General features: G+C 42.6%; 1 protein-coding gene across 3 annotated transcripts; it reads right to left on the reverse strand.

Moving 5' to 3' along the window:
• Positions 1-1,331: 1,331 nt before the first annotated feature.
• cacnb3b (calcium channel, voltage-dependent, beta 3b) lies at positions 1,332-24,899 on the reverse strand. Of its 3 annotated transcripts, none has more exons than XM_085146211.1 (14): positions 24,613-24,899; positions 10,264-10,383; positions 9,588-9,710; positions 9,346-9,467; positions 9,088-9,140; positions 8,512-8,531; positions 8,263-8,343; positions 6,381-6,439; positions 6,077-6,177; positions 5,752-5,903; positions 4,655-4,750; positions 4,384-4,554; positions 4,241-4,288; positions 1,332-4,162 (listed from the first exon to the last, which is right to left on the reverse strand). In XM_085146211.1, exons 1-13 carry the CDS (start codon positions 24,649-24,651, stop codon positions 4,259-4,261), a joined length of 1,167 nt encoding a protein of 388 aa, XP_085002337.1. In that variant the 5' UTR covers positions 24,652-24,899; the 3' UTR covers positions 1,332-4,162; positions 4,241-4,258. The 3 variants fall into 3 exon arrangements, with proteins under 3 accessions (XP_085002337.1, XP_085002336.1, XP_085002335.1); XM_085146210.1 differs by lacking the exon at positions 24,613-24,899 and adding an exon at positions 16,924-21,212 and having other exon boundaries at positions 4,245-4,288; XM_085146209.1 differs by lacking the exon at positions 24,613-24,899 and adding an exon at positions 16,924-21,212.
• Positions 24,900-25,270: the final 371 nt, after the last annotated feature.

A 25,270-nucleotide genomic window follows, 5' to 3' on the forward strand; every position in this document is an offset into this window, starting at 1 on the left:
TTGATAAATAAGAAAAAAATCCAGCAAGAACATGACACAGGGCCTGATGATCCATACATTGCTTAATGAAGCCTCATAACGAATGGTTGCAGTGGAAGGGCGGCTGTCAAGAAGTTCATCTTAAGGAAGGCAATGAGAGAGAAAAAGCAAATTACACAAGAACAGAGCCCAAAATCGGCGGCTGGTCAAGGTTGTCAACATGCAAAGAGTGTGACTGGCAAAAGCCCAAACACACTGCCAGTTTGTTAAATGCAAACCTGGAAAGAAAAACATCCAATAGAATATTTCCAGTCATGGATCGGCCTCCCCAGAGTCTGGACCTCAATGTGGAATCATTATAGAAGAGAATGGACTCAAAGGCTGGAGGACTTTTCCCGAAGACGTCTTCAAGAAATGACAAGGAAACTTGCCTACAAGACCGATCGAGCTGTGTTAAAGAATCGATGTTAGATGTTAAAGATGTCCATACTAAACATTGACTTTCAGTCTCATTAGAATAAAAAAAGTCTGTTTTTGCCTTATAGACTGTGTTTCCATGTATGTTTACATATACACTGAGCCTATTTCCCAGTTTTTGCTAATAAAACAGAAAGAAATGAGGGGTGGCTCTCTGTACTGTAAGCCCTGGACTAATGGTAAAAGATGATCATGTTCCAAATAACATGTATATGAACAATGTTAGCAGATTTGTTTCTAACTCTAATCCGGTGTTAGCCCTGCTGTGTTAACCCTGGTGAACTGTCCAGGGTGTAGGCTGCCTCTCGCCCAGCTAGCTGGCAAAGGCTCCAGCCTCCCTAGTAAGATAAGATAAGATAAGATAAAACTTTATTAATCCCTCGGGTGGGTTCCTCTGGGAAACTTAATTGAATAATACAATAATATATTGCTTACATAGGAAACAGGTCATAATGAACAAAGCAAGTGGCTTATTGGTACTTATATAAAAGATGTTAGTAGATTGTTTTTCAGTGAATGATGCAAAAGTATGTGTGGGTTGATTATAGAGAAATTTGTTATGACCCCTCCCACCCCTTCTTACTGTGCTAAACATGGGTGTCTCATCCAAGGTACAACTAAGGGCAGAAACTTTCTTATATAGTAGAAGATTTTTATTCCCCACATTCATCTGCAGTTAGTCCAGTAGTGTGTTTGGGCAGTGCTATGGGGTGGCTGGAGGACAGACTCACAACTTTAATTTCAGTTTGTCTCAATTTTGTTTGATTGATGTCAAAATGGGAAACTGCATCTTGTTTGTTGCATAAATAGCTAGAATGCTACTTCTGCCCCCTGTTGGTGGTTTTGTGAATAGCCGATGAAAAGTCACACAAACGTTAATGAAATGTTTTTTTTATTCACCTCCTCCTTCTCGTGTGCTATTGACAAAAGATGCACCCATTACACATCATCATCAGACACTGTTGGATATCATTTATCTTGCAGACTTGTCAGAAACGATGAGAAACGTTGACATCATCATCAGGCCAAACAGTTTTTTTCCCTCTGTGTTGGAGGTGGATACAGCATAACGTTTAGTATAAATAATAGTAGTGCAATTATACTCCATCTTAACTGAGGAGATAGTTTGATAGTCTCAGCTAGTGTCTCGTTGATGCTAAACTTTGTATTGCATACAAAATTTAGGCAAGTGAAACGCAATAGGAAATGATAATTGTAAAAAATTGTGCTTTGGAAAACCAAAGAAGTATAATTGACTTTTGTATAAATTTCTCGCAATAAAAATTAAGCAACAGGAGAAGCTGAGTAGGTTTTATCGAAAGAAGGTACTGTGCTCTCTGTGTTTCATCAAGTAGAAGTTATGTATCTCAAACCCGGCCCTTCAGAAATGAATCAGGGTGTTAGTGGAAGCAACCTTAATAGTGGTCCTATATAAGCTGTGCACCATTCTTTAAAAAAAGAAAGAAAGAGGATATTACATAGAAACACATGCTTTCTGAGGCGCTGATTATAGAATTGTGTACTGGTTAAAACCTGCCAGCTTTTGCTGTTCTTGTGCAATCTGCTAATAATAATAGTATCTGCATATTTAATATACAGTATTTACATTTAAGCCTTTATAATGCATATGTAAGTGGTTACATAGGTCGCGCTGATTTAGTCTGAAGAGTGAACGGCTCATGTGACGCTGATCTGAAAAAGCCCTTCTGATGAAACAGGAATACAATATATCATGCACATATATTTGATTATTTATATGTATGATATGTTAGCTGAATTCTGTTGCTTTAAACGACACAAGCAGTTGCATTAATGCGATTATTGAAGTGCTTACTGAGACGCATTCATTTTTGTGAGCAATGCAAGACGTGAACACTGGTGGTTGTGCGCACATGAAATCGGACATGTTTCTGATTAAAGTCTATGAATATATATAATGTATATCCTGCTATGTGGGCAGAGACTAAGTAATAATGGTTATAAGACCTGGTACCAACGTAAATACATCACCAGAGGTCACCCTCATGTCCAATGATAATAAAATAATTTCCCAGGCCTGTTAGGAAGTAAACCTTTACAATCAGTTCATGTGCTCAGAGATCTTGTTCCTGTAGAGGAGATGAAGTCTTCTCAGTGGTGTAGTGTAGTGAGTGTCCACAGCTTCTTATTCACAGAGCAACTTAATGCTGACGCTATATTGACAGAGAGTAACAGCAAAATATTGGACGTAAATAAATAAATAACCATGTTCCTGGCTGCGTAGCTTACGGTGATGCGCTTATTGTAATTTAGAGCTACAATCATCAAGCACCACGTTCAGAAGACACACTGAGGTAATACTTAACTGTTAATTGTCTACAGATGTTGTTGGAAATCCATTATTATTATTATTATTATTATTATTGGTTCCAAAGATTTACTTTCAAACCATCTTAATGAACATTTTGAAGTTAGTCCTAAGTCAGGAGCAGTTGTGGGTTATCTGTGATCAATTATTTCTGGGAGGATAAAACAATTTTACAAACTTTTGTTTCTCTGGGGTAGGAAAATCATGTAAATACAGTCAAATTGTGTAAAGTGTAAGTATTTAGGATATTTAGATGTGATAAAAGACCTTTTCAGGTTTTGCCTCCAATCATCTGCAAACCACAGTTATTATAAGTAATCCTTCCTAAGCCAGTGGACCAGCGTTTATACATTCATAGCTGTGACAAAGATGCATATAGACTGTCTGTGCATGTGTGTGCTCGTTATACACGTGTTCAGCGTCACTGTTGTGTACAGATATGCAATCAGTGACACTGAGAGTGAGCTTACGGATTATAAACAGTAGTAACGACAGTTACAGTAAAAAGGTCAATAGAAAGAATAACATAAAAACAGGAGCTGCGAGTGAGGGAAAGTAAGAGTCCTCTAACATAAGTGACAACATGATGCCTCTGACATTGCATTTGTGCTGTAGAGAAAACATTTGGTTAAACATTTGGAATGACAACTCGTCGAGAGCTGCAGAGATGGAAGACGTACAAAGCTGATTTTCTGTCACCGTCTTTAAGGGACGTGTATCAGACACAAACCCCCTGGAACCTTGTGTTGGGAGGGTGTATAGGTTTTACACTGGTAGCTTTGCTATGCTACAGGACTGTAGGCTAACTTCCTCTGAACTTTACAGGTGTGTGATGTAGCTACAGTGAGAGGCTGGCGCACCTTTGTCAGGTGGGAGACGTAACTTCAAATGTAAAAGCGGGGAGTGAGGTACAGGTTTAAGGTCACGGTGAGAGAAAAATATGAGAAAGGGGGCAGATAGTGAGTTGTAACTGCACTGCTACACTGTTTTCTGCAATACCAGTGCACGTGGAGCTGTAGAAATTGGCCCTGAGTTGTCGCGTGGTAGTGGGAGCAGGGAGCTTTTGCCGAGGGGGCAGCAGTAAGGTGGAGGCTCCTTCTTCTGTTGCAGCATTGATCAAATCATTCTCCTCCTTCTTCTCGTTTTCCTGTTTTTTGTGTCTTCTCTCCTTCCAGCTCACCAGCCTCCTGCTCCTTCTCTCTCACCATACTCTGCTTTTCCTCTTTTCTTTGGCCCAGGTGTGGCTGGAGAAGGTGGTGGCCAGGTTTGGAGAGACGGACTGCTGCTGCTGCCCCCTGGTGGTGCCCTGGTCCCTGTGCGCTACGACTGTCTGACCCCAGCTGACAGCACAAGCTGCTCCTGCGGAGGTCGAAGGGGCAAATTTCAAGAGACGGTAACGATAGCAGATCCAGAAAAGTAAAACAGATTTCATCTCACCTACATCTGAAGTAGTGCTCATTCTATCAACTCTTGAGTCTCAGAAAACTAGAATGGACACAGGAAGCAAAGGATATACGATTAATAATGCATCCGAAAGTAGTAAATCAAGCACCACCTGAGGAGTTTCTTTTTCCTCTTACCTGTTGGCTGGAGTTAGCAGAAGGTGGAGTTATCACACTTTGGTCCAGTAAGGGATTCACTGGGGCAGAACAGGGGAGGTGCGTAGCGCGCCAATAAATTTCCAGGTACTCTGCAAGGTGGTCACATGCATCTTCCAGCTGATTCTCATCCAGGATGACATCAAACATCTCCTGTTGATTCAGAAAATGATAAGAGAAAACTTATACAAAGTCCTTAAATCAAAACTTTTTCAACTTTTAAAATATAATTTAATTACACAACGTGACATACAGGCGGACACTGAGCGAGCTTGTCCCCCGCCATCATCTGGACATTGAGGTGTTTGCTTTGTGATTTCCCTCGAGATTTAATCAACCTCTGAAGAACCTGCCAGATGATTCAGACACACAAAAAAAATGAACGAGCATGGTTTTAATTTAATTTCATACAATTAATGTATCAGTTTTAACCACATTAGACACGCCCCCTACAGACAGAAATTGTTTAAATAACGCTTATGCGTACGTTCAGTAAGAAAGATCTGCAATCACTCATCTGCTTGCTTTCCTGTCTCCATGTCTACCTCTTCTCCGTGCTGTCCGTCTCAATATTGACATCTTTACTCTAGTCCAATCATCTTCTCACCCGCCTTATTTGAGCCAATCAGCCTCCACTCTGTGTGGTTTAAATCTACGCTCTCTTTCATTCTCCCTTTCCGACTCTCATTTGTGCAACCCACTTCCTCCCCATCTCCCACTCAGAGTCACTCAGTGCTCTAAATCCTGTCACTGCTGGGATTCTGTTCTGCCATTATGAGTCATCAAAGTCTCAATTCCTCTTCAATTCTTCCAAATGATTTCTCCTCATTGATTTGCCTCTTTCGAGCTCCTTCAAACAAATGTTTATCTGTACGGGGAGTGTACTATTTTAAAACCTTCCGAGTTGAACTTCCTAGTTCTGTTATCATTTATCCATCCATCTTCTTCCTCTCATCCTATTCAGGTTTACAGGGAGGCTGGAGCCTATCTTAGCTACTATTGGGCGAGAGACAGGGTACAGTTCACCAGCCTGTCACAGGGCCAACACAGAGAGAGAACCATTCACACCTAGGAGTCATTTACAAAAACCAATTAACCCAACTCTTAATTGCATGGACTGCTTTGGACTGCTGGAGGATGCTGGACTACCTGGAGAGAACTATGTAACCATGTACATCATTTACCATGTAAACTTGTCTAAAACAAGGCATTTTGTGTACGATCCCTCAGATGCTGGGAACCAGCAAATATTTAAGTAATTAAAATAGTGCCACAGAGGTTTAATTAACCACTAGTTTGCTCAGAATCCAGAATATGACCAGAAAGGCAGCTTTGAGGATTGTACTCTACTTTAGGTGATGAGACTTTGACGTAGACAATGATGGGAGCCAAAGAGGTTTTGAGGAGTTGTGCTGGGTGATTGATGGTGTCTGCGTCCAGGACGACCAGCTGAAGAGACTTGGCCAGCTCGAAGATCCTCTCTATTTCACTCTGGACCTCAGCTGTGAATGGCAGAGAGTTGCATAAGCCACTTTTAACAGAGCTGCATCACTTATTTAAGTTTTCCTGTCATTGAAGACAGAAGGGGCGTCTATTTTTAGCATCCATCTGTCCATCGTTATTGAGCGAAAAAAGATCAAAGACAAGTTTAAAAATTTTTTTTTCTAAATCTCACCCAGACTTGAGCGTGTGTTGGATCTCTCCATTATGGCTTTCTTGTTCAGCACTGAGCGCTTTGCCAATGACAGATCAGCGGTCACCCGGGTAATAGTGATCCTAAACAAGAAGCGTCTCATCACATCACATCCACAACTGTTCCATTTCTCGCTTGCAACTAAAAATAAATCATCGTCATCGTGTGTGCTTTCGAGCACGAAACGTGCAATGCGGAAACGCACGAACAGCTCGGCGGTTCAGACGTAGCGTTACTGTACGCTGCTCTGCATCTGCAGAGAGTGACACAGACAGCCGTTACCCACCTGCCATCAAATCGGTGCTTTAGGAAGTCAAACAAAGCTTTCTGCATCATGTCTGTTACCTAGGAAACAGAAACAAGGAAGATAAGTAAGAGAGAAAGGGCTGCGAAATATGCATTCACTCATGCACACATGTCTTGCTCTTTAGTATTTCTTGCATGTTTCACTGATTTTAGTGACACCTGACTTTAAGTGTCTGCACTAAAGGAGGATTAATGCAGCTGTCACACACTGTAATGAAGCTGTAAACAGCTGGAAGGACAGTGACGTGATATTTTAGCTTTAAGACGAATCAGTTATAGCTTTGTAAAGAGACAGCAGAGTCAGCACAGATAAAAATGAGCAGCATTACAGTCCTTCTTTTTTCACTGTTAAATCACTTGGATGTCTGAGTTGCACAATGATGTTTGTGCACTGCCAGGATGAAGGGAAGCAGTCTATTTTCAAACAGTCCTGAAAAATGAATGGCCTTTGGAGTAGAGGATGAAGCTTCCACACTGAAACAGAGAGATGGGGAAAGAAAGCAAAGGAGTGGAAAGGAGGAGGGACAGTGCTGAAGAACCCCGATGAGTCGCCGAAAATAATTTGTACACAAGAGACGGAGCACAGAGAAAGAGAATGTGAGGGAATGAGAGAAAGAGGCAGCCTGGCATTCACCACTGGAGCATCCCCAAAGCACATTACCAGAGCAACGCATAAATATTTCAACACACACACACACACGCACACACACACAAAACAAACAGCTTGGCTCATAGCCTGCACCGCCACAGAGGAAAGAGCAAGGCAGGGAGAAAATGTTGAAGCGCATGCCTCACATATTCATCCACCGAGTCATCGAAATTGATGCATTATGACATTATTTTGTTTTGACTGCAGTAGGTTTTCATATGTCTCATCTGTGCATGTGTGTGTGTGCGTGTCTGTTCAGTATGGGAGTATAACACATAGTGTGGCTAATACAAAGGGGCATACATGCAGTTCTGTAGCTCTCAAATGGATCAAAGATGCCTACTGTGTGCCCTTTAATTTCATCAGGCTGGGACTGCGGCTTAGTAAAAGTGTTCATGGGATAATGGAAGCCAAACACCCCAGTTTTACTGGATCAGAACATCCACACTAGATTAAACTCATGCTAGAAAGGGAATCCAGAAGAGAAAAAGAGCAAAAACTAGCTGGAAATAACTCAAACATCTAAATACGTTTAACATATAGTTACAGTAAATATTATTGCTTAATTTCCTAATTTTTATTCTTTGTTAATAAAAGCAAAGTGAATGAAAGGCTTCACATAATGGCTAATTCCCAGTTAGATTACTGCAACATTAAGTAATGCCTCAGAATAGCTTATTTGTCTTTTTCTGGAAAAGCGATATGGTACATTGCAGCTCTGTGGGCTGCACTTAGGCACACTGGTACTTCCAGCTAACTGCTTGTGTCAGCATACTAATGTGCTCATAATAACAATGCGAGTTTGCTAATTATACACATTTTACAGCAGAGGCTACTATGGGACATCATAATGTTTGCAGCTAAAAAGTGAGATTTTGACCTTTCAATGACTCATCATGAGCAGCATGAATCTCAAATTTCATAAATCTTCACGCTAGAGACGAAGTTAAAGGATGGCCAAACTATTGCAAAAATGTGTCATTTTTGCTTTGCATCAATTTGTCAGATAGCTATTGCAATATTTTCTGACTGGACCAAAATGCAACTGTGATCAAATGTTGCATTGTTGCAAATAATAAAAAAAAATACATAAAAAACTATCTCTAAAAAATACATTTTATATTTAAATCAAATTAATTTACATGCATCAAAACACAAGATTAAACAGAACCAGGCCCGAATAACTGAAGAACAGTACTGATGGCTGACTCACCTCGTAGCCTTTCAACGAAGGACCCACCAGGACCACCGGCCGCATTGAAGGGACCACATCGTACGGGGGAACATGTTCAGTCTGCACAGGCAACAAGCAGACAGTGTGGAAGTCATGAAAACGAAGATATGTGGAAGTTACAGTAACACACAATCACAGAGATCGATTTTAAAGTTATAAAAATGTAATAAAAACATTTAAATTCAATAATCGGAGCAGAGTGATACACAGATGAATACCCCAACATACCTGTTTCTGCTTCTGTTTGGCTTTGAAAACAAACAGAATGAACATTGAGCAAAGAGGCGAAAAGCTAAGTGGGTTCTTGCAATTAGTGATGAGCAGGGGCGTGTCCAGTGTTTGTGGAAGTGGAGTGGAGGGGCTTATGCTCCACTTAGCAAAATTGCAAGTTACTAGCTGGGCTAACAAGAGTAAAACATTTTTAAACTATAAAGACTAAACAGAAATGAGTAACCTCACTCTGGAAATAAACTGAAAATAATAAAACTTTTTTTTAAAAAGAACAATAATAATCTGGGCTTTTGTTTTTTGCATTCACTCGAGTTTTTCTTCACAATCGCACTGTTTTGTTAACTGTGTGTTATTCAGGAAGCTCTGATCCAAATCCAGCAGTGATCAAATAACTTTTGAACTTCAGTTTGATTTAAAGTAAAACTCTATAGTAAAAAGATTTTTGTAAACACGTGTTTTCCCTGAAGGTCACATTTTTGCCCAGAAATAGTCCCTGTACGCAAATCTGACTCAGTAGCAGCTTGAAGGCCTGACAGACAGACACGACAGCAGGACTCCTTCAGTCTCTCTCACCTGCAGATGGAGGGGTGGACCTCCAGCCTCCGGATGACGCGTTCCCTCCTTTCCTGTGGAGCAACATAATGCAAAGCTTCATTATGCGTGGATCCCCTAAGGAGGCAATTTAGAAAGAAGGACCTCCAAACCACAGCAACATATGAGCAGAAGTAATAAAATAACTTTGCAAAGAGTGTGCTGCGGAGGAAGCTGCTAAAATTAGGACAACAGTGTCAGAAAAACAGAGAGGTTTCTCAGAGCTGTGTAATCTCTGACCTAGCTGCTGCTTTCTGCTCTTGTTTTATCCTCATGGCCTCAAGTTTGACTGGACTGGGGATGAAAGTGATGTCTGCCCCTTCCTTCACCAGCCGACCAATCCACCAGTCATTGTTGTATTTCTGTGTAACAGTGAAAGACACCTCTTATGATGCAAGATGCGTTAACATTAATCAGAGTAAATATTTATTGTTACTTTATTTGTAAACCGTGTAAAAATGCAGAATTGTAATGGCTCTCACCTCTTTTATGTGCAGAAAGTCTTTGGTTTCAAAGTTAATTGCAGCACCTTGAACTGGACAATCTTCATCAAGGGCCCCGCAGTAACTCACATTGGTTCTCACTGCAAATGCTACTGATTTAGCCTGTGGACGACAAAAAAACCCCAAAACAAATAAGATCTATGGCAAAATATCGAATGACTTTTTCTTTAATATTCAGCAAAGTTTGTATCTGAAGATTAGTTTTAGTTCTGTAGACCCTTACACACATAAAGACTAAAGTGGTCGACTGGAACGCAAGCTTTCAGCATGACTCAGGACTTTATTGCTGCACCTCTGGAGGTAGAGGTGATTTTAAAGCAGCGGTCCCCAACCCCCGGGCCTCGGACCGTGAGTTGTTTGGTACCGGGCTGTGAGAGTTGAGGCTCAGGTGTGAAATGTGTGGTTTTCAGGGTTTTTATCGGTTTTCAGCGTTATTTTGTTATCATTTTTATCTTAACTCGGTTTTCCTGGGTCTTTTCACGTGTGTTATGAATAAATCTTCCTTTTTTCGGTACCGGTACTAGTTTTATTTTGTTGTATTTATCCGCGACACCTTAAAGGCCGGTCCGTGAAAATATTGTCGGGCATAAACCGGTCCGTGGCGCAAAAAAGGTTGGGGAAGCCAATAATTGACCTTTGACCTTGAGGCTCTCACCTTGGCTCTCTCCAGCTGCAGCTGAGCCTGGCGCTCGGCTTCACGCCGAGACGCCTCCTGGTCCTCCTCCAGGGACAGGTCGGAATCAGAGGGTCGACTAGTGTAGGAATCGGCTGAACCCTGAGTGAACGAAGAAAGGAAAGAAACGTCTTAAAGCAGGTGGCGAAGACATAAATCAGCCCAATAAGGTACCTGGAAGCAGCTGTTCAGAATTCCTCACGGCATAGAAAACAGACTTAGCTCATATGTTGTGGATTCAGCTACAGATAGATCATCCTCTACGCATTGACCTCCGTACTTCCCTTTTCTTTCCTTCCTATTCACCTGTTTCTGCACCTGGGTGTCTTCTTCTGCAGCTTTCCAAAGCATGTCACCCAGGGGAATACGAACACGAGTTCTGCAACACTAACAAGCAACACGACCTTGCTGTCTATTTATTCACTCAGACTGGCACACCATGCATTGGCAAAAGTCCAATTTTCAACCAAGAATACAAACACAAGCATTTTAATAACACATGCTGCAATATCCAGAATTATATCCAATCTCTGGATATGATTTATAATGAAACAAAAACAACAACAACAACAACAACAACATAGGACTATTACCACTGGTACTGCTTTACAATTTAAAATCATACTGACAGTACTGTATAAAGTCTTGAATACAACACAGCTTTTTCACAGAAATAGAAACCAGGAGAATAAACCAGCTGTACTCCACAGAACCATCCAAGGTATACGCTCAGAGGCAGGGGAACAATATGAGAACCACACCACCAAACCTGGAGATGGAGCAATACTGGAAGAGCATACGGGAGAAGGACGCAACCCACAACGTCAATGCTCAGTGGCTAGTGGATCTAAAGTGGCAGCACAAACGAACAGGCTGCTAATGGATGAAACACACCCAGAATTGTTAACTGAAAGCCAGACAGTCCTGATCTCCAAGGACCCCCAGAAGGGAGCGGTCCCATCCAACTACCAGCCAATAAGCTGCCTTAGTACCACTTGAAAGCTCCTGTCAGGCTTCATAGTGGCTAAGACGAACAGGCACATGGGTCAATACATGAGCAGGGGCACAGAAATGAATTGGCAGGAATAACAGAGGAACGAAACGCAAGCTCTTGGTAGATAAAGCAGTCGCCCAAGACTGCAAGACCAGACTGACCAACCTATGACTCGAAGCCCCACACATGGATCCTGGAAGGCCTAGAATTGTACAGGATCAACAGGACCCGTAGAGCCTTCATCAGGAACTCAATGGGGATGTGCAAACAACACTAGATGCCAATTTCAAGCCCATAGCACAAGTCACCATCAAGTGTGGGACCTATTAAGGAGATGCTCTGTCCCCACAGCTGTTCTGCATAGGCCTGAACCCCCTCAGTGAGATCATCAACAAAACTGGCTGCGGATACCGACTACGGGATGGAGCAGTTGTCAGCCACCTCCTGTACATGGATGACATCAAGCTGTATGACAAGAGTGAACGAGACATCGATTCACTGATCCACACCACCACGATATACAGCAATGACATCATAGTGTCGTTCAGACTGGAGAAGTGTAGACAGATGATAACAAAGAGAGAGGGAAGGTAGTCAGAACTGAGGGGATCAAGCTACCAGAAGAAAATATTGCAGACACTGAGGACAGCTACAAGTATTTGGGCATCCCACACGAAGAGGCTGCTAGGAAAGCTGCAACCACTAAGTACCTGCAGAGGGTCAGGCAAGTCCTGAGAATCAGCTGAACGGTAGAACAAGATCCAATAAGGCAGCGAACATCCACAAATACATCAGGAAGATGTGCTCAGTGAATACCTCAGGGAGCAGAAATGCACCAAAGAGGAGCAAGAGGAGGAACCATCATGGAAGGACAGGGCCCTGCACTGCATGCACCACCAGCAGATAAAGGAAGTGACTGACATCCAGAAGTCCTACCAGTGGCTGGACTGAAAGACAGCACAGAAGCACTAATCATGGCAGCACAGGAACAAGCTCTGAGCACAAGATCCAGAGGCTGGGGTCTATCACACCAGACTGTGTAAAGATGCCTCCTGAGACAATCCAGCACATAACAGCAGGATGTAAGATGCTAGCAGGCAGGGCATACATGGAACACCATAACCGAGTGGCCGACATAGTGTACAGAAACATCTGCACCGAATATGGCCTGGAAGTGGAAGTCAAAATGGGAGATGCCCACTAGGGTCGTGGAGAATGGCCGAGCTAAGATCCTGTGGGACTTGCAGACACAGACGGACAAAAGTGATGACAGCAACATCAGGAAGAAGAAACACGAGAATCTAGAGAAGCGGCTCAGAGAAGAGCTTGAGAAGATGTGGAGGGTGAAGGTAACAGTGGTCCTACTGGTAATCGAAGCAATTTGTGCAGTGACCCCTCCAAGCTAGGCGAGTGGCTCCAGCAGATCCCAAGAACAACATCTGAGATCTCTGTTCAGAAGAGTGCAGTCCTAGCAAACTGCAACCAGCAACTGTGCAGTGACCCTCAAGCTTCCAAGCCTCTAGTAGAGGACCCAAGCTTGAAGGATAGATCGCAGGGGAGAATTTTTATGTATATATATTTTAAAAAGTGCTTAAATGTCAGTCAATCATTTCTCAAGAACATCAATTCTTGAAATGCCACAGTTTAATCATTAAAAATGAATTAGTAAATCCAGCACAGACAGATACAGATGTAAATAAAACTCAGAATGCTCACTCCATAAACTCATCCTTTCATTCCAAGCCTGCTCTTCCCTGGTGGCTGCAGTCCCAGCTGGATGTAAGGCCGGAAGACTCCTCACATACCAAACAGGAGGATCCACATAAGACAGCTAAATATAGCTCCGGAACAACGTCATCCTTCATTTACCTTTTGTCTCCCACCTGCCTCATCCCTCTTTCCACCTCTGTCCCCCCTCACCCAGCCCAGAAAAAAACAAACAGAAAAATATTTTAGCTGAATCCAGCACAGAGTTTTGTGGATATCATTTGAATATCAAAGCCTGACAGAAGCAGAACAGAATCTGAAGCGTCTGCCAGCACAAGAAACAAAACCTAATTAAAGTCCATAAAGTTCTACAGATAGGACGGGAGGATATTTACTCTGAAGTTCAGACACAGTCTCATTAGCACACACACTAACTGTACTGTTGTTGTCTACAGTGGGGCAAAAAAGTATTTAGTCAGCCACCGATTGTGCAAGTTCCCCCACTTAAAATGATGACAGAGGTCAGTAATTTGCACCAGAGGTACACTTCAACTGTGAGAGACAGAATGTGAAAAAAAAATCCATGAATTCACATGGTAGGATTTGTAAAGAATTTATTCGTAAATCAGGGTGGAAAATAAGTATTTGGTCAATAACAAAAATACAACTCAATACTTTGTAACATAACCTTTGTTGGCAATAACAGAGGTCAAACGTTTACTATAGGTCTTTACCAGGTTTGCACACACAGTAGCTGGTATTTTGGCCCAGTCCTCCATGCAGATCTTCTCAAGAGCAGTGATGTTTTGGGGCTGTCGCCGAGCAACACGGACTTTCAACTCCCGCCACAGATTTTCTATGGGGTTGAGGTCTGGAGACTGGCTAGGCCACTCCAGGACTTTCAAATGCTTCTTACGGAGCCACTCCTTTGTTGCCCGGGCGGTGTGTTTTGGATCATTGTCATGTTGGAAGACCCAGCCTCGTTTCATCTTCAAAGTTCTCACTGATGGAAGGAGGTTTTGGCTCAAAATCTCACGATACTTGGCCCCATTCATTCTGTCCTTAACACGGATCAGTCGTCCTGTCCCCTTGGCAGAAAAACAGCCCCATAGCATGATGTTTCCACCCCCATGCTTCACAGTAGGTATGGTGTTCTTGGGATGCAACTCAGTATTCTTCTTCCTCCAAACACGACGAGTTGAGTTTATACCAAAAAGTTCTACTTTGGTTTCATCTGACCACATGACATTCTCCCAATCCTCTGCTGTATCATCCATGTGCTCTCTGGCAAACCAGACGGGCCTGGACATGCACTGGCTTCAGCAGCGGAACACGTCTGGCACTGCGGGATTTGATTCCCTGCCGTTGTAGTGTGTTACTGATGGTGACCTTTGTTACTTTGGTCCCAGCTCTCTGCAGGTCATTCACCAGGTCCCCCCGTGTGGTTCTGGGATCTTTGCTCACCGTTCTCATGATCATTTTGACCCCACGGGATGAGATCTTGCGTGGAGCCCCAGATCGAGGGAGATTATCAGTGGTCTTGTATGTCTTCCATTTTCTGATGATTGCTCCCACAGTTGATTTTTTCACACCAAGCTGCTTGCCTATTGTAGATTCACTCTTCCCAGTCTGGTGCAGGTCTACAATTCTTTTCCTGGTGTCCTTCGAAAGCTCTTTGGTCTTGGCCATGGCGGAGTTTGGAGTCTGACTGGTTGAGACTGTGGACAGGTGTCTTTTATACAGATGATGAGGTCAAACAGGTGCCATTCATACAGGTAACGAGTGGGGGACAGAAAAGCTTCTTACAGAAGACGTTACAGGTCTGTGAGAGCCAGGGATTTTCCTTGTTTGAGGTGACCAAATACTTATTTTCCACCCTGATTTACGAATAAATTCTTTACAAATCCTACCATGTGAATTCATGGATTTTTTTTTCACATTCTGTCTCTCACAGTTGAAGTGTACCTCTGGTGCAAATTACTGACCTCTGTCATCATTTTAAGTGGGGGAACTTGCACAATCGGTGGCTGACTAAATACTTTTTTGCCCCACTGTAATTTAACTGCTTTGATTTGCTGAAGAAGGGCTGCACAACAGTCATTTTCTCTTTGTCACTTTCCAGATCTTTGCATAGACATCATATCAACTGTCTGCTGTCCAGGCATTTTCTTTTGCGTCACACAAACCTTGTAAAAATATACATGGCAGAAGTTGAGAATCTCACATTAAACCTATCTTTTAATAGTATGGGGAGCCTCTGGGGTGTTTTGCTTCTGTCTTTCTAACTACTTCTCATTCTCTTTCTTCCTCAGTGCCTTCCAACTATTCATATGTACCCAATTAGTATGTAGAGAATCGTCTACACAGCCTCAAAGGCAAGTGTGATACATCCCATGGTGCAGTGCCAATAAAAGCCAGTCACAGAAGAATTTCACAGACTTTTGCCTCTATTGCAATTCTGTCAGTGAAGAAATGAGAAAGCTGGAACTTTGGAAATAAGCTTTTGCCAGCCGTTATGGGAACAGATGCTGATATGCATGTACCAATTCCAACTCATCAGTATGGGTAAGCATATTAAAGGGCATGAGTAAAAAAAAACCTTTACATTTTAAGCTTTAGTGTCAATGTGACAGTGTAATGGCTTTGTTGCTTCATAGCTGGATGCTAGTTTAATGTCCAGTGTACAGACTTACACCTGGATTTCAGTCCTTCTGCTCCTAATACTCTAGATAGGTTAAATGCAGATAATGAATCTCGATCCTAATTTTTAAATAAACTGTTAAGTGATCTAATGCATGACACAGCCATGGTTGTAATCCCTCATATTTATGCATCCTTCAATCCATATTTCTAACAAACCGAATATATTGCATATTTCACTACTTATTCCATGCTCTGACAAACTCTGTCTCGCTGTAAAAGAATAAAAAATAAATAAATCCTTGTTCTGATTGCACAAAAATAGGACCAAGAGTGGAATCTAACACAATCACAGACACACGGGTCAGTCTCAGTGTTGAAACAGTTTTACTGCACCGTGCAAACTCACACCTCACTCTGTTTGACTGACCGGACCCTTAAAAAGACAGACCTGCTCACAGAGCAGCTGACAGTTATCGGCAAAGAGGGTGTCGAGAGAAATCCCCCAGATGTTACGGACTGGAACGTGTGATAATGACACAGCAGCAGTTGTAGATTCCTGCCAGCAGAGGGAAGCATGCACATGACAAAACAAGTTTCCTTGCTCATGAACCAGCTGTTAGAGCCACGGTTTGCTCTTTTCATACTTAGCCACCATGCCTGAAGTAGACTGAACAATATTATGGCAGTCTGTGCAAAATAAGATAGATTTTTATGCAGATGTATAAATACACATTATTCCATTAATTGTTCAGTATATATTTCAGAAATGATACCTCAGTCTTTTATTTTGGAATTCCACAGTGAAGTGTTGAAGCTGCTGCTGCATTTTTACAATAATGTCATGAAACATTATTATAGACAACAGGGAAAACAGACCCACAAACGGGTCTGGGGTATAATATTTATTGGTTATTAATGACCTTATAAACAGACAAGACATAAATAAATGGGTCATAAGTCATATTATTCATCAGACAGGCCACCCACTGAACTACTAGTTAAAAGCACCGCTGCAAAGTAATGGAGTTGAGATAAACAGACAGACTGTGTGTTTTCAGTTCAGCGTGTGTGAAGAAGAAAAGAGGGAGGGAGGGACGAGAGGACAAGTAGGGGCTATGCTGGAAAAGTGAATGAAGTGAACAGACTTCTGCTGAGAAAAGAGTGAGAGGGTTGGGGAGAAGAAGAAGAGGGAAAAGCAGAATGAAGACGCCTGTGAGCAGAGCGATGGAGGACTCGTAGATGAAGAGGCTGGAATCGCATGCAGAGTGGTTAAATAAGGGGGAGGGTTAACAGCGTACCTTGTTGCAGATGAGTCCTGTAGCGCTCGAGTCGGAGGCAGACATGATGCTCCTGCCAGCGCTTTCTTCCCCCCATTGCAATGAAAAAGCGGAACCCTCCTCCCCTCAGCCCGTGGTAACAGTGGGGAGAGAGGGAGGTGCGCTCTGCCTAAGTGCTTCACAACCACTGCTGCGCTGCCTCAACAGTCATTTCCTATACAAAATTGATGCCCTGACTGCAGCACTGTTGTGTACACGCCCGCATGCTGGTATTGTGTAGTTTCTTGCTTTAGCTGCCAGTCAGACTTCATGTAATAAATTAAAAAAAAGATCTTTTCTCTGCTCAGCTTTGCTCTCCCTTGGGTTGCCCTGCTCTGCCACAAATCTCATGCAGCCCTCTCCAGCATCATATTCACAACCCTTTCAGGTTTTTCCATACCTCCCTCTTATGTAAGTTCAGATATTAAGAGATCCTGAAAAAGATGCACACATATCTATATAAAATCAACAACTACATTGCTGGAGTGGTGTTTACTCTCACTGTGCAGCGTATAATTTTTTACTGGGCACAGGGAGAACTTCTAAAAATAAAGCAGAACAAAGGATAAGCTTGTAAGCCTCGATAAGTAAAAATAACAATGGCCGAGCAAAGGAAAGCTTAAAAATAGCCTCTGATTGTCATTCCTCTGCCAATTGGTATCTTCCCTTATTGCACAGGAAAAGCAAAATGAATAAAACTCAGAAATGCAGAGGATGTAAAGCCGTTGATGAAAGAGAGGCGGACATGTGGATGCAGAAACAGGAAGAGAAGGCGAGAGGGGCGAGTAGGGTAGGGCTTGCCTGCTTGTCCTGCCCTGCACCATCCTCCTGACAGGAAGGTGATGCATGAGTCTACAAAACAGAATTGCATCGGTGAGTCAGCAAGCAGCCAGAGTCCATCAGATGTCTTAATAAGCCAGAAAGAGATGTCTCCGTTGCAGAAGAAAGTCTCGTTCCTGGCGAGCCAGGCCTGGATGCCTGCTCTATACGTCGCCCCAGGCTCTGAAGACCCTGATTTGGGGTCCATTGTGCTGGCAACATGCATGCTCTCTCACCCTTGATGAACTTTCGCTGCTTAAGAATGAAGAAAGTGCACTCTGCCAAGGCTTTTAGGAAAAAAATGCCCTGGGGCTATATTTCTGTGTGGCTTTTTACAAGCAGGGAAGCATATACCATATTAACACACACATGCACACACATAGAGACACACACATTATTAAAGTTATTGCAATAACTCTCCGATCCCTCAGCAGAGGAGATATGGTAGCTATATTTCCATCATTAGGGCTGTGGGTAAAACAGCCTCTGAGTAATGGCACCATACAATCATAAAGGGAGAGAGAGTCAGAAGGAAAAGGGCTAGAAACAAGCAAAGGCTAATATGAACTGCATCGCAACAGAAAGAGAACTTAAACATGCGAGTTTTCAATACATGTCAAATCATTATATGCTTTGCTACTGTTGATTCTTAGAGCTCTATATTTTCAAGTGAAATGGGTAAAGGTAGATTAAGAGAAAAAGATGACAGGAAATTGTGGGAGAAATGAAAAAATACAGATTTTTGAAGGAAACAGGCAGAGACGAACACAGTCGGACTAGAACAAGAAGACAAGATTAAGAGAATATGTCTCTTTTTTTGTTATTAATTTGCTGTTCAGGTGCTCTGAATATAGCTCTCCTCTCCTCACACTCCTCCCAACAGTGACTGGGCCTGGCAGCGGTGGGGAGATAGCCGAGGGCTGTTTAAGTTAAAGTTCAGTGAGTTTTGATGAACTCCTTAAAGAAAGAGTAAAGCAGGTTTGAGAATGGCTCGGCTACATTCACTGAAGCCAGACAGACAATCTGAATATGAAGGAGCCAATATGGGAAACAAGAGCAGGGATCTGTATAACTGTGCGTGTACATGTGCGCTGTCTCTGCAGTAACAGTGGGTTTATCTATATTGTATCTAATATTGTGGTGCAGTTGTACCTTATAATAGCAATTTTGTTCAGATTTCAAACAAGCCAATGAAGACAAAAAATGAGATGCATTTAGAGATAATGCAATTATTTTATGTTTGTATATATGGTTTGTTTATCTTGAAGCAGCTGTCAAAAAATATATAAATATATGGTTTTGGTAGTGAGGGTTTAAAAAGAAATTCTTTGAGGGCCTGACAATAAAAGATCCTCTGTTAAGTCCTGGAAGGAGACATAAATCCTTTGGATCCCTTTTATCAGGAAGGGCACTCAGTGTAAAAGTCTGCGTAATCAAATATGCGGAGCTACCAGCTGTGGTGACCCCATTGTGAATAAAGAAGCACTGAAAGTAGTTTTATCAGTGGCATCCAAGTATCCAAGTACTGAATCCAAAAAAGGCAACAAAACAAAACAAAACCCAGAGTTAAATATTCGATTTTAAACCAGCTCAGTGAAGATCAAATCGTTTTCGAGCACGAGCAGATCTTTATTTGATACTCTCAGACGCCGTTACTTTCTATGATTATCTGTCTCTCTTTTCTCCATCCATACTCTTGTTCTGTAAACAATGTGAGAAGCCCTGTGCCATCTGGGCTTTAAAAAAAACAGCTCCAGATCTTAACGACAAATATGGAGATTAACGTGCTGGAACTCTGCAGTCAACCGCTCATCTTTCTGGCCTTGTAACTCATGAAAAGGCACCGTACTTTCTGTGAGAAGTGTTAGCTGAGGCAGCAGTACAGGGAAAGGTGGATCATTCAGAGCCAGAGAGAAATGCAACCAGAGTAGGGCAGAGTGGATCAATATGAGAGGCACCCAGATTGATACTCCATACTGTCCTTTGCAGCTCCACCCTCCTCCTGCTCTAATGTTACCCCAGAATACTTCATCCCAGTCTTTAATGAGCCTCTGGAAAACCCTGCAGCCTATGAGGACACACTGATAAACAGCTGTTCTCTCAACACCAACTCCACTCTTTAAGGAGACCTAAGGGGTGAATACACCTTGCATTTGTCAGCTGCACAGATAAGTGCTGCGAATACAACACTGACGACGTAAATATGTGACTAGTTATGGATGAGTTGTCAGTGACGCCGGCATACAGCAGAAGAAGACGCAGCGAGCGTAGCCAGGGATATCTTTCATCCATGCTGACAACTTGGCCTTGCCGGCTACACTGTGCATCGTTAGACTTTCATCCCCCCGGGGATCCCTCAACCTGACTTCACCAAACTGCTTCAAAGCGCAGAGAGGCTGGAGCTAACCCACATAAAGCTGTGTACCGACGGTGCAGTGCAGAATTAAACAGAACTGCATCCTTCATTAAGTCAGATGTGTTTGTTAAAAGATGACCTGATTTAGGCTTTAGATTTGAGTTGGGCCTAATTGGCGTGTCTTGTTTAGTGCACCGAGCTAACTGGGGGGGATTTCAGGCTTATCAATATGTAATGGTGGCCTACATACTCACGCAATCCAGCTTTACATTGAAAAGAAAGTGTTCTCGCTCACGTTTAAGTCTCAAAACTATTCAGTGACTACACGGTGTAGGCAAAAGATGTCAGTTAACAAAAGCGAATTAGATAGAAACAGATGGTTTTCTAGATTAAACCAGTCCTATGGATACATGAAAGCACATTGTAGGCTATTGTCTTTTCTTTTATCAAGATAATAACGAGAACACCGGTGCACAGATTCTGGAGAGGACCTCAAAGAAGCTGGAACTGGAACCTTAGTGGTCCTCTCAACATTGCTGGTTCATCAAATTTAATCAAGGCTTTGCACACTGATGCACCAGCACACACACACATATACGTGCACGCACAAACACACACAAAGCACTTGGCTCCTCGCGGGACAGGCTTTTAGTGCTCTGTCTCATGCAGTATTTAATTGACCCCACACAGGAAGCCTAGCGGTCCCAAATGCACTCCTTCCCCCCACCAGCAGAGAAAGAAATGCTTGCGAGCATGCCCACAGCTTCCCACCATTGCTCCTCTTTCACACAACTGCACTAAATGCCATTTTCTGCTTTAGTGCAACATTTCCAGTGAAATGTGAGTGCTGAGGGTGAGGAATCTGGATATCCATCAGATCTGTTCACAGCGGTCAAATGGAGATCAAAATTCAGTCTTCCCCCACTTTAACAACTGCAAACAACTCAACTCTTCAAACTTTCAATCAAAATTTAATGAGGAAAGATTTTTCCATTCTCTTCAAAGTCAGCCAAAATCTCTTATCATCTGAAAATCAGACCTGCTGTGAGGTCTGAGCAATTTGAGGCAAGGAATTTTGATGTAGAAGAGATAGCGCCATACTTACTCAGATAGAGGTAGGAGAGCAACACTCCCCGTCTCTCTTGCTTGCTCTCTCTGTGCTAGGCAGTCATGGTGTGCTCTCTCTCTTGTGTAACACTGAAGTGTACTGTAGCGTGCTTGTAAGCAGACTATCCCTCTCTCTTTCTTTACAGCCCCCCTCCTCTCCTATTCTCCACCACTCAGTACACAACCCTTCTCTACGTCAGTGAGGCTCTCTATGCTCCACATAGCATCCTCTCTCCTCCTCCTTAGTCTACCCTTCATCTCTACCTTGCCTGTCCGATGGGACTTTGTACCAAAAGCGCATGCTGGGTTCTTTCAGAACTCCACCGTGATGCTTAAGGTGACTATGTGATGCAGCATCGGGTGGCACTGAGTCTTAAAGCAACAACCAAGGTAAAAAAGACTGGGATCCCAGACACTTCAGAGGCACTCGAAGGGAAAAGCTGGAGTCATATTTAATTATAACATATCTGATTTTCTTGTAATTTTCACAAGTTTTTAACAAAAATACCATTGCCAGAATTATTTGGGCAAACCAGTTTACGCTTGTACATAGTCGATGAGCAAGTAGTTCCAAAATTAAGTGTTGTTGTGAAGTTCTTCCAAGAAATCTGGTGATCACTGCCAAATTTGTATCAGTAGAGTTGTGATGAAAACTGATGACATAAATATGCACCATGTGTTGTAGCTACATCCTTCTGTACGTTTTCTTATCTGCTTATCCGACTATCCCACCTATCACGGGACACAAGTGGGATACACCCCAAGCAGACACCTTTAAAATCACATATTAGCCCAACAAGCAGACCTTCTTGCAGGGCTAACTGTATAGAGCACAGAGGGGGAAAAAATCAAGCATTTCTACAGTCCTGTCACATTTTTCAGCCGCTCTGGATTTCAACATGTCAAAAGCTAAAAGTTTAAAGAAGGGAGAAAGTCTGATGGTGATCAGAGGGATATGGGGGGCGATGTTCGACATGTGGAGGCGTCCCCGGTGTAGCCTGTGGTTCGCAGAGTGTGTTTTGTAGACGTCATGGATGGCTGTACTCTGACAGCTGCTCGGCTGGTGAGTGTGTGTGTCTGCACAAACCAGGTTCATTCATTTGTGCTCACCACACCTTGCACCTTGCATCTATGTAAAAAAGCAGCAGATATGTAAAAGCCAAGTAGTCTCACGCATGAAGGAGGACCATGGTTGGCTAGACAATCTCCAACAAGACTGAGATTCATAATTCATAGGCTGCAGGTTGCAGAAAATAGTGAAACAGGAGGAGGAAAAAAACGGAAGAGGGACACAGAGGATGCATCCGTTTTCATTCTGTGAATAAAAATATGAATGAATGAAGGTTTGGAAGTTACACAAAGGGAGAAAAGGAGGAGAGAAAGAGAGGAGCTGCACCCAAGCATTGAGTGCAGATGTCTGTCAGTCTGTCCCATATGAAGCGCCTCTGTGGGCAGAGCTGCTGCTGGTGCATTATGGATGAGGAGCTATTTTAAGGCACTGGGGATGCTGCATTTTGATTTTTGAGTGGAGGGAAGATGACTCCTTGCTGCCAAATCCTTTCATGAGGTTTATACAGTACTTGATGGGTTCAGACAAGCAGGTACAGAATGTGTTCCAGCACACCAAGAGGAGGGAGGAGGTAAACAGGCTGGAATGTTATTGAAGTGAGCGAGAGTGTCACCACGCAGTGCTTCACACAGGCAGTGTACTTCTTGCAGTGGCGAGCTGCGCACATGTACCTTACATAATGTCCGGTGAGGCTGTTCACTGAGAAGTTAACAAGCAGTGCACTGAGAAGTTGGTTCAAATATAATCACGAAAAGAAAGTTTAAAAAAAGAAAAGAAGAAGAGGGATTTCAAACGTTTACTGTGATACTCATAATGTAAACCACAACTACAGATGTGCATGCAGCTACAGTTTGTTTTTTGTAACCTCTAGTACTTCACTCTTAAATGAACATTTGAAAGAGCCTTATTCCAAATAAAAGTTTTCTCTATACAAGAGAAAAGGTAAAAGTTAAATATGTATAAAAATGACTTTTTTTTCCATTTTATTCATTGAAAAACGCTGTAAGCTGCTTTTTTTTTCAAATAGAAAAAACAAGAATCAATATCTAAGATCTGATTTTGCATTGAGTGCCGAACATTTTGCATAGCATATGTAGTTTTTGGGATGAGTGCCAAAAAGTCCTCAGCATGATGACAGAGAGACTTTTAGCACTTCATCATACTGCAGAGGGACTGAGTGGACCTCCAGTAGTTTGCTTCCAGACACACAGTGAAGCAGATGATGGAGCTTTCCCAGCCAGCTGGCTGACAGTATGGTCAGAATTATGTATCCTGACTTTTCAGTCACCTTTAAGTCCAGACCTGGGTGAGATTTCCTAATATCGTTTGGTGAATCACCTCACTAGTAAGCTGCAGGTATAGATCTGTCTTTGTGAAATGCAACCTGCAGGAAAGAAGAGCTTTCAGAGCACCGTGGTAACTTTGATTAAATTAGGCATAAAACATCACAAAATGAAACAACCTAAATAAGTGCAGATTGCTGCAGATGCAACATTATTACATTGATAATTTAGCAGAAATCTGATTTTTGTGTTTTCTATAAAGCACCTAAAGCAGATTTGATTATGAACAGAGAATCATTTCATTTGTATATATTAACATTGTGACTAATTCAGGCTTTGCAATATTATCTGCAGAAGAACTTCGCGTGTGTTTCTCTCCCTCAACATGAAACACGTTACTTGGCATCATATTCGGCCTTAGCGTCGTCACTCTGATTTAGGCACTGCATTACATCACATCCTCTGATGAATGACTGGAGTCCTCTCACATTATAAACAAGCATGAAGATTGTAAAGGAGGCAAAGACACAGCCGCACAGTTTAACTGATCGTTAGTTGCCACACTCATTCACAAATGTATGACATGATTATGATCTAAATTGCTTTTGTTTATCCTGCAGTATTAAAACAGTTATTACCTCATTTTCCCTAAAGTGGGACTATAAACACACACGCAGTTCATCTGTTGCGCCAGCTGACCAGTTTTGTTGTTTTGGGTGAAATGACTATCACGAACATTTCAAAGCTCATCTGTCCCTAATTCCAGCTGGCAGACAGTGCCATGCACGTCAAAGCTTTTCCACTCCGAACGGAAAGATTCCCAGCGTGGTCAGCGTGTCTAATTTAATTATCAGCATCCCAGAAAGGACCTGCTGCTACTACCTTCGCCCCCGTTACAGGTCTGCGTGGTGCTGTAAATGCGCTGCACGCAGGTTGGTTGCAAACTCCTTCCAGCACAAAAAACAGTCCAAATTTTTCCTCAGTTACCTCGACAACATAAAGGTAAAGAAAAGAAGAGGGAGAAACTGAAAGCCCACCTCGTTCAGCAGAAAGACGCTTGAATTGGTCAGGGACATCCGCAGAAAACAGCAGTCTCGGTCACCACAGCCCAACTTGGGTGAAAAAGCCACAAGGCATCAAGTAAAGGCAGAGCACCGCGCCTCGTCGAAACATTTCCACAGCCCGAGAAAACTCAGCTGTAATAACGCTTCATTTGGATGCGATGCTCCCACGGCATCTGCGCTGTAAAATCTCTAGTTTCTGGATTCACGGCATGATCAATGACTGTACACAAAGCCACGCGCACGGACACACGGCTGGATAGATTACAGCTTTCGTAATAAATTATGCAAGACCTGCACTTTTCGCACAGCCCGGTCCCCCTGGATTTCTGCGGCTTCATGTTGGATTTCTATTTTGGAATTTCTGAATATATGACGAACATTTTTTAGTAATTCTCCTAAATTCATCCAATAATGTTTCTATCTCTAATACCGAACTGTTCCCCTTTCCGTATGCGACTCAATTTGTTTTCGGCCCAGTTATTTAAAAATGTTTACGAAGCAAGTGTTGCCCCTCAAGCTTAAGCTCAGGGTTCATGCAGGATTCCTTACTTAGCATGAAATTGGTGTAATGGGATGAGCCGTTATTCCAGGGCTCATTAGAGCGACACGTGAAGGAGAAAGTGTTTGTGTC

The sequence above is a fragment of the Neolamprologus multifasciatus genome, chromosome 20, assembly GCF_963576455.1.
Source record: "Neolamprologus multifasciatus chromosome 20, fNeoMul1.2, whole genome shotgun sequence".
NCBI lineage: Eukaryota > Metazoa > Chordata > Actinopteri > Cichliformes > Cichlidae > Neolamprologus > Neolamprologus multifasciatus.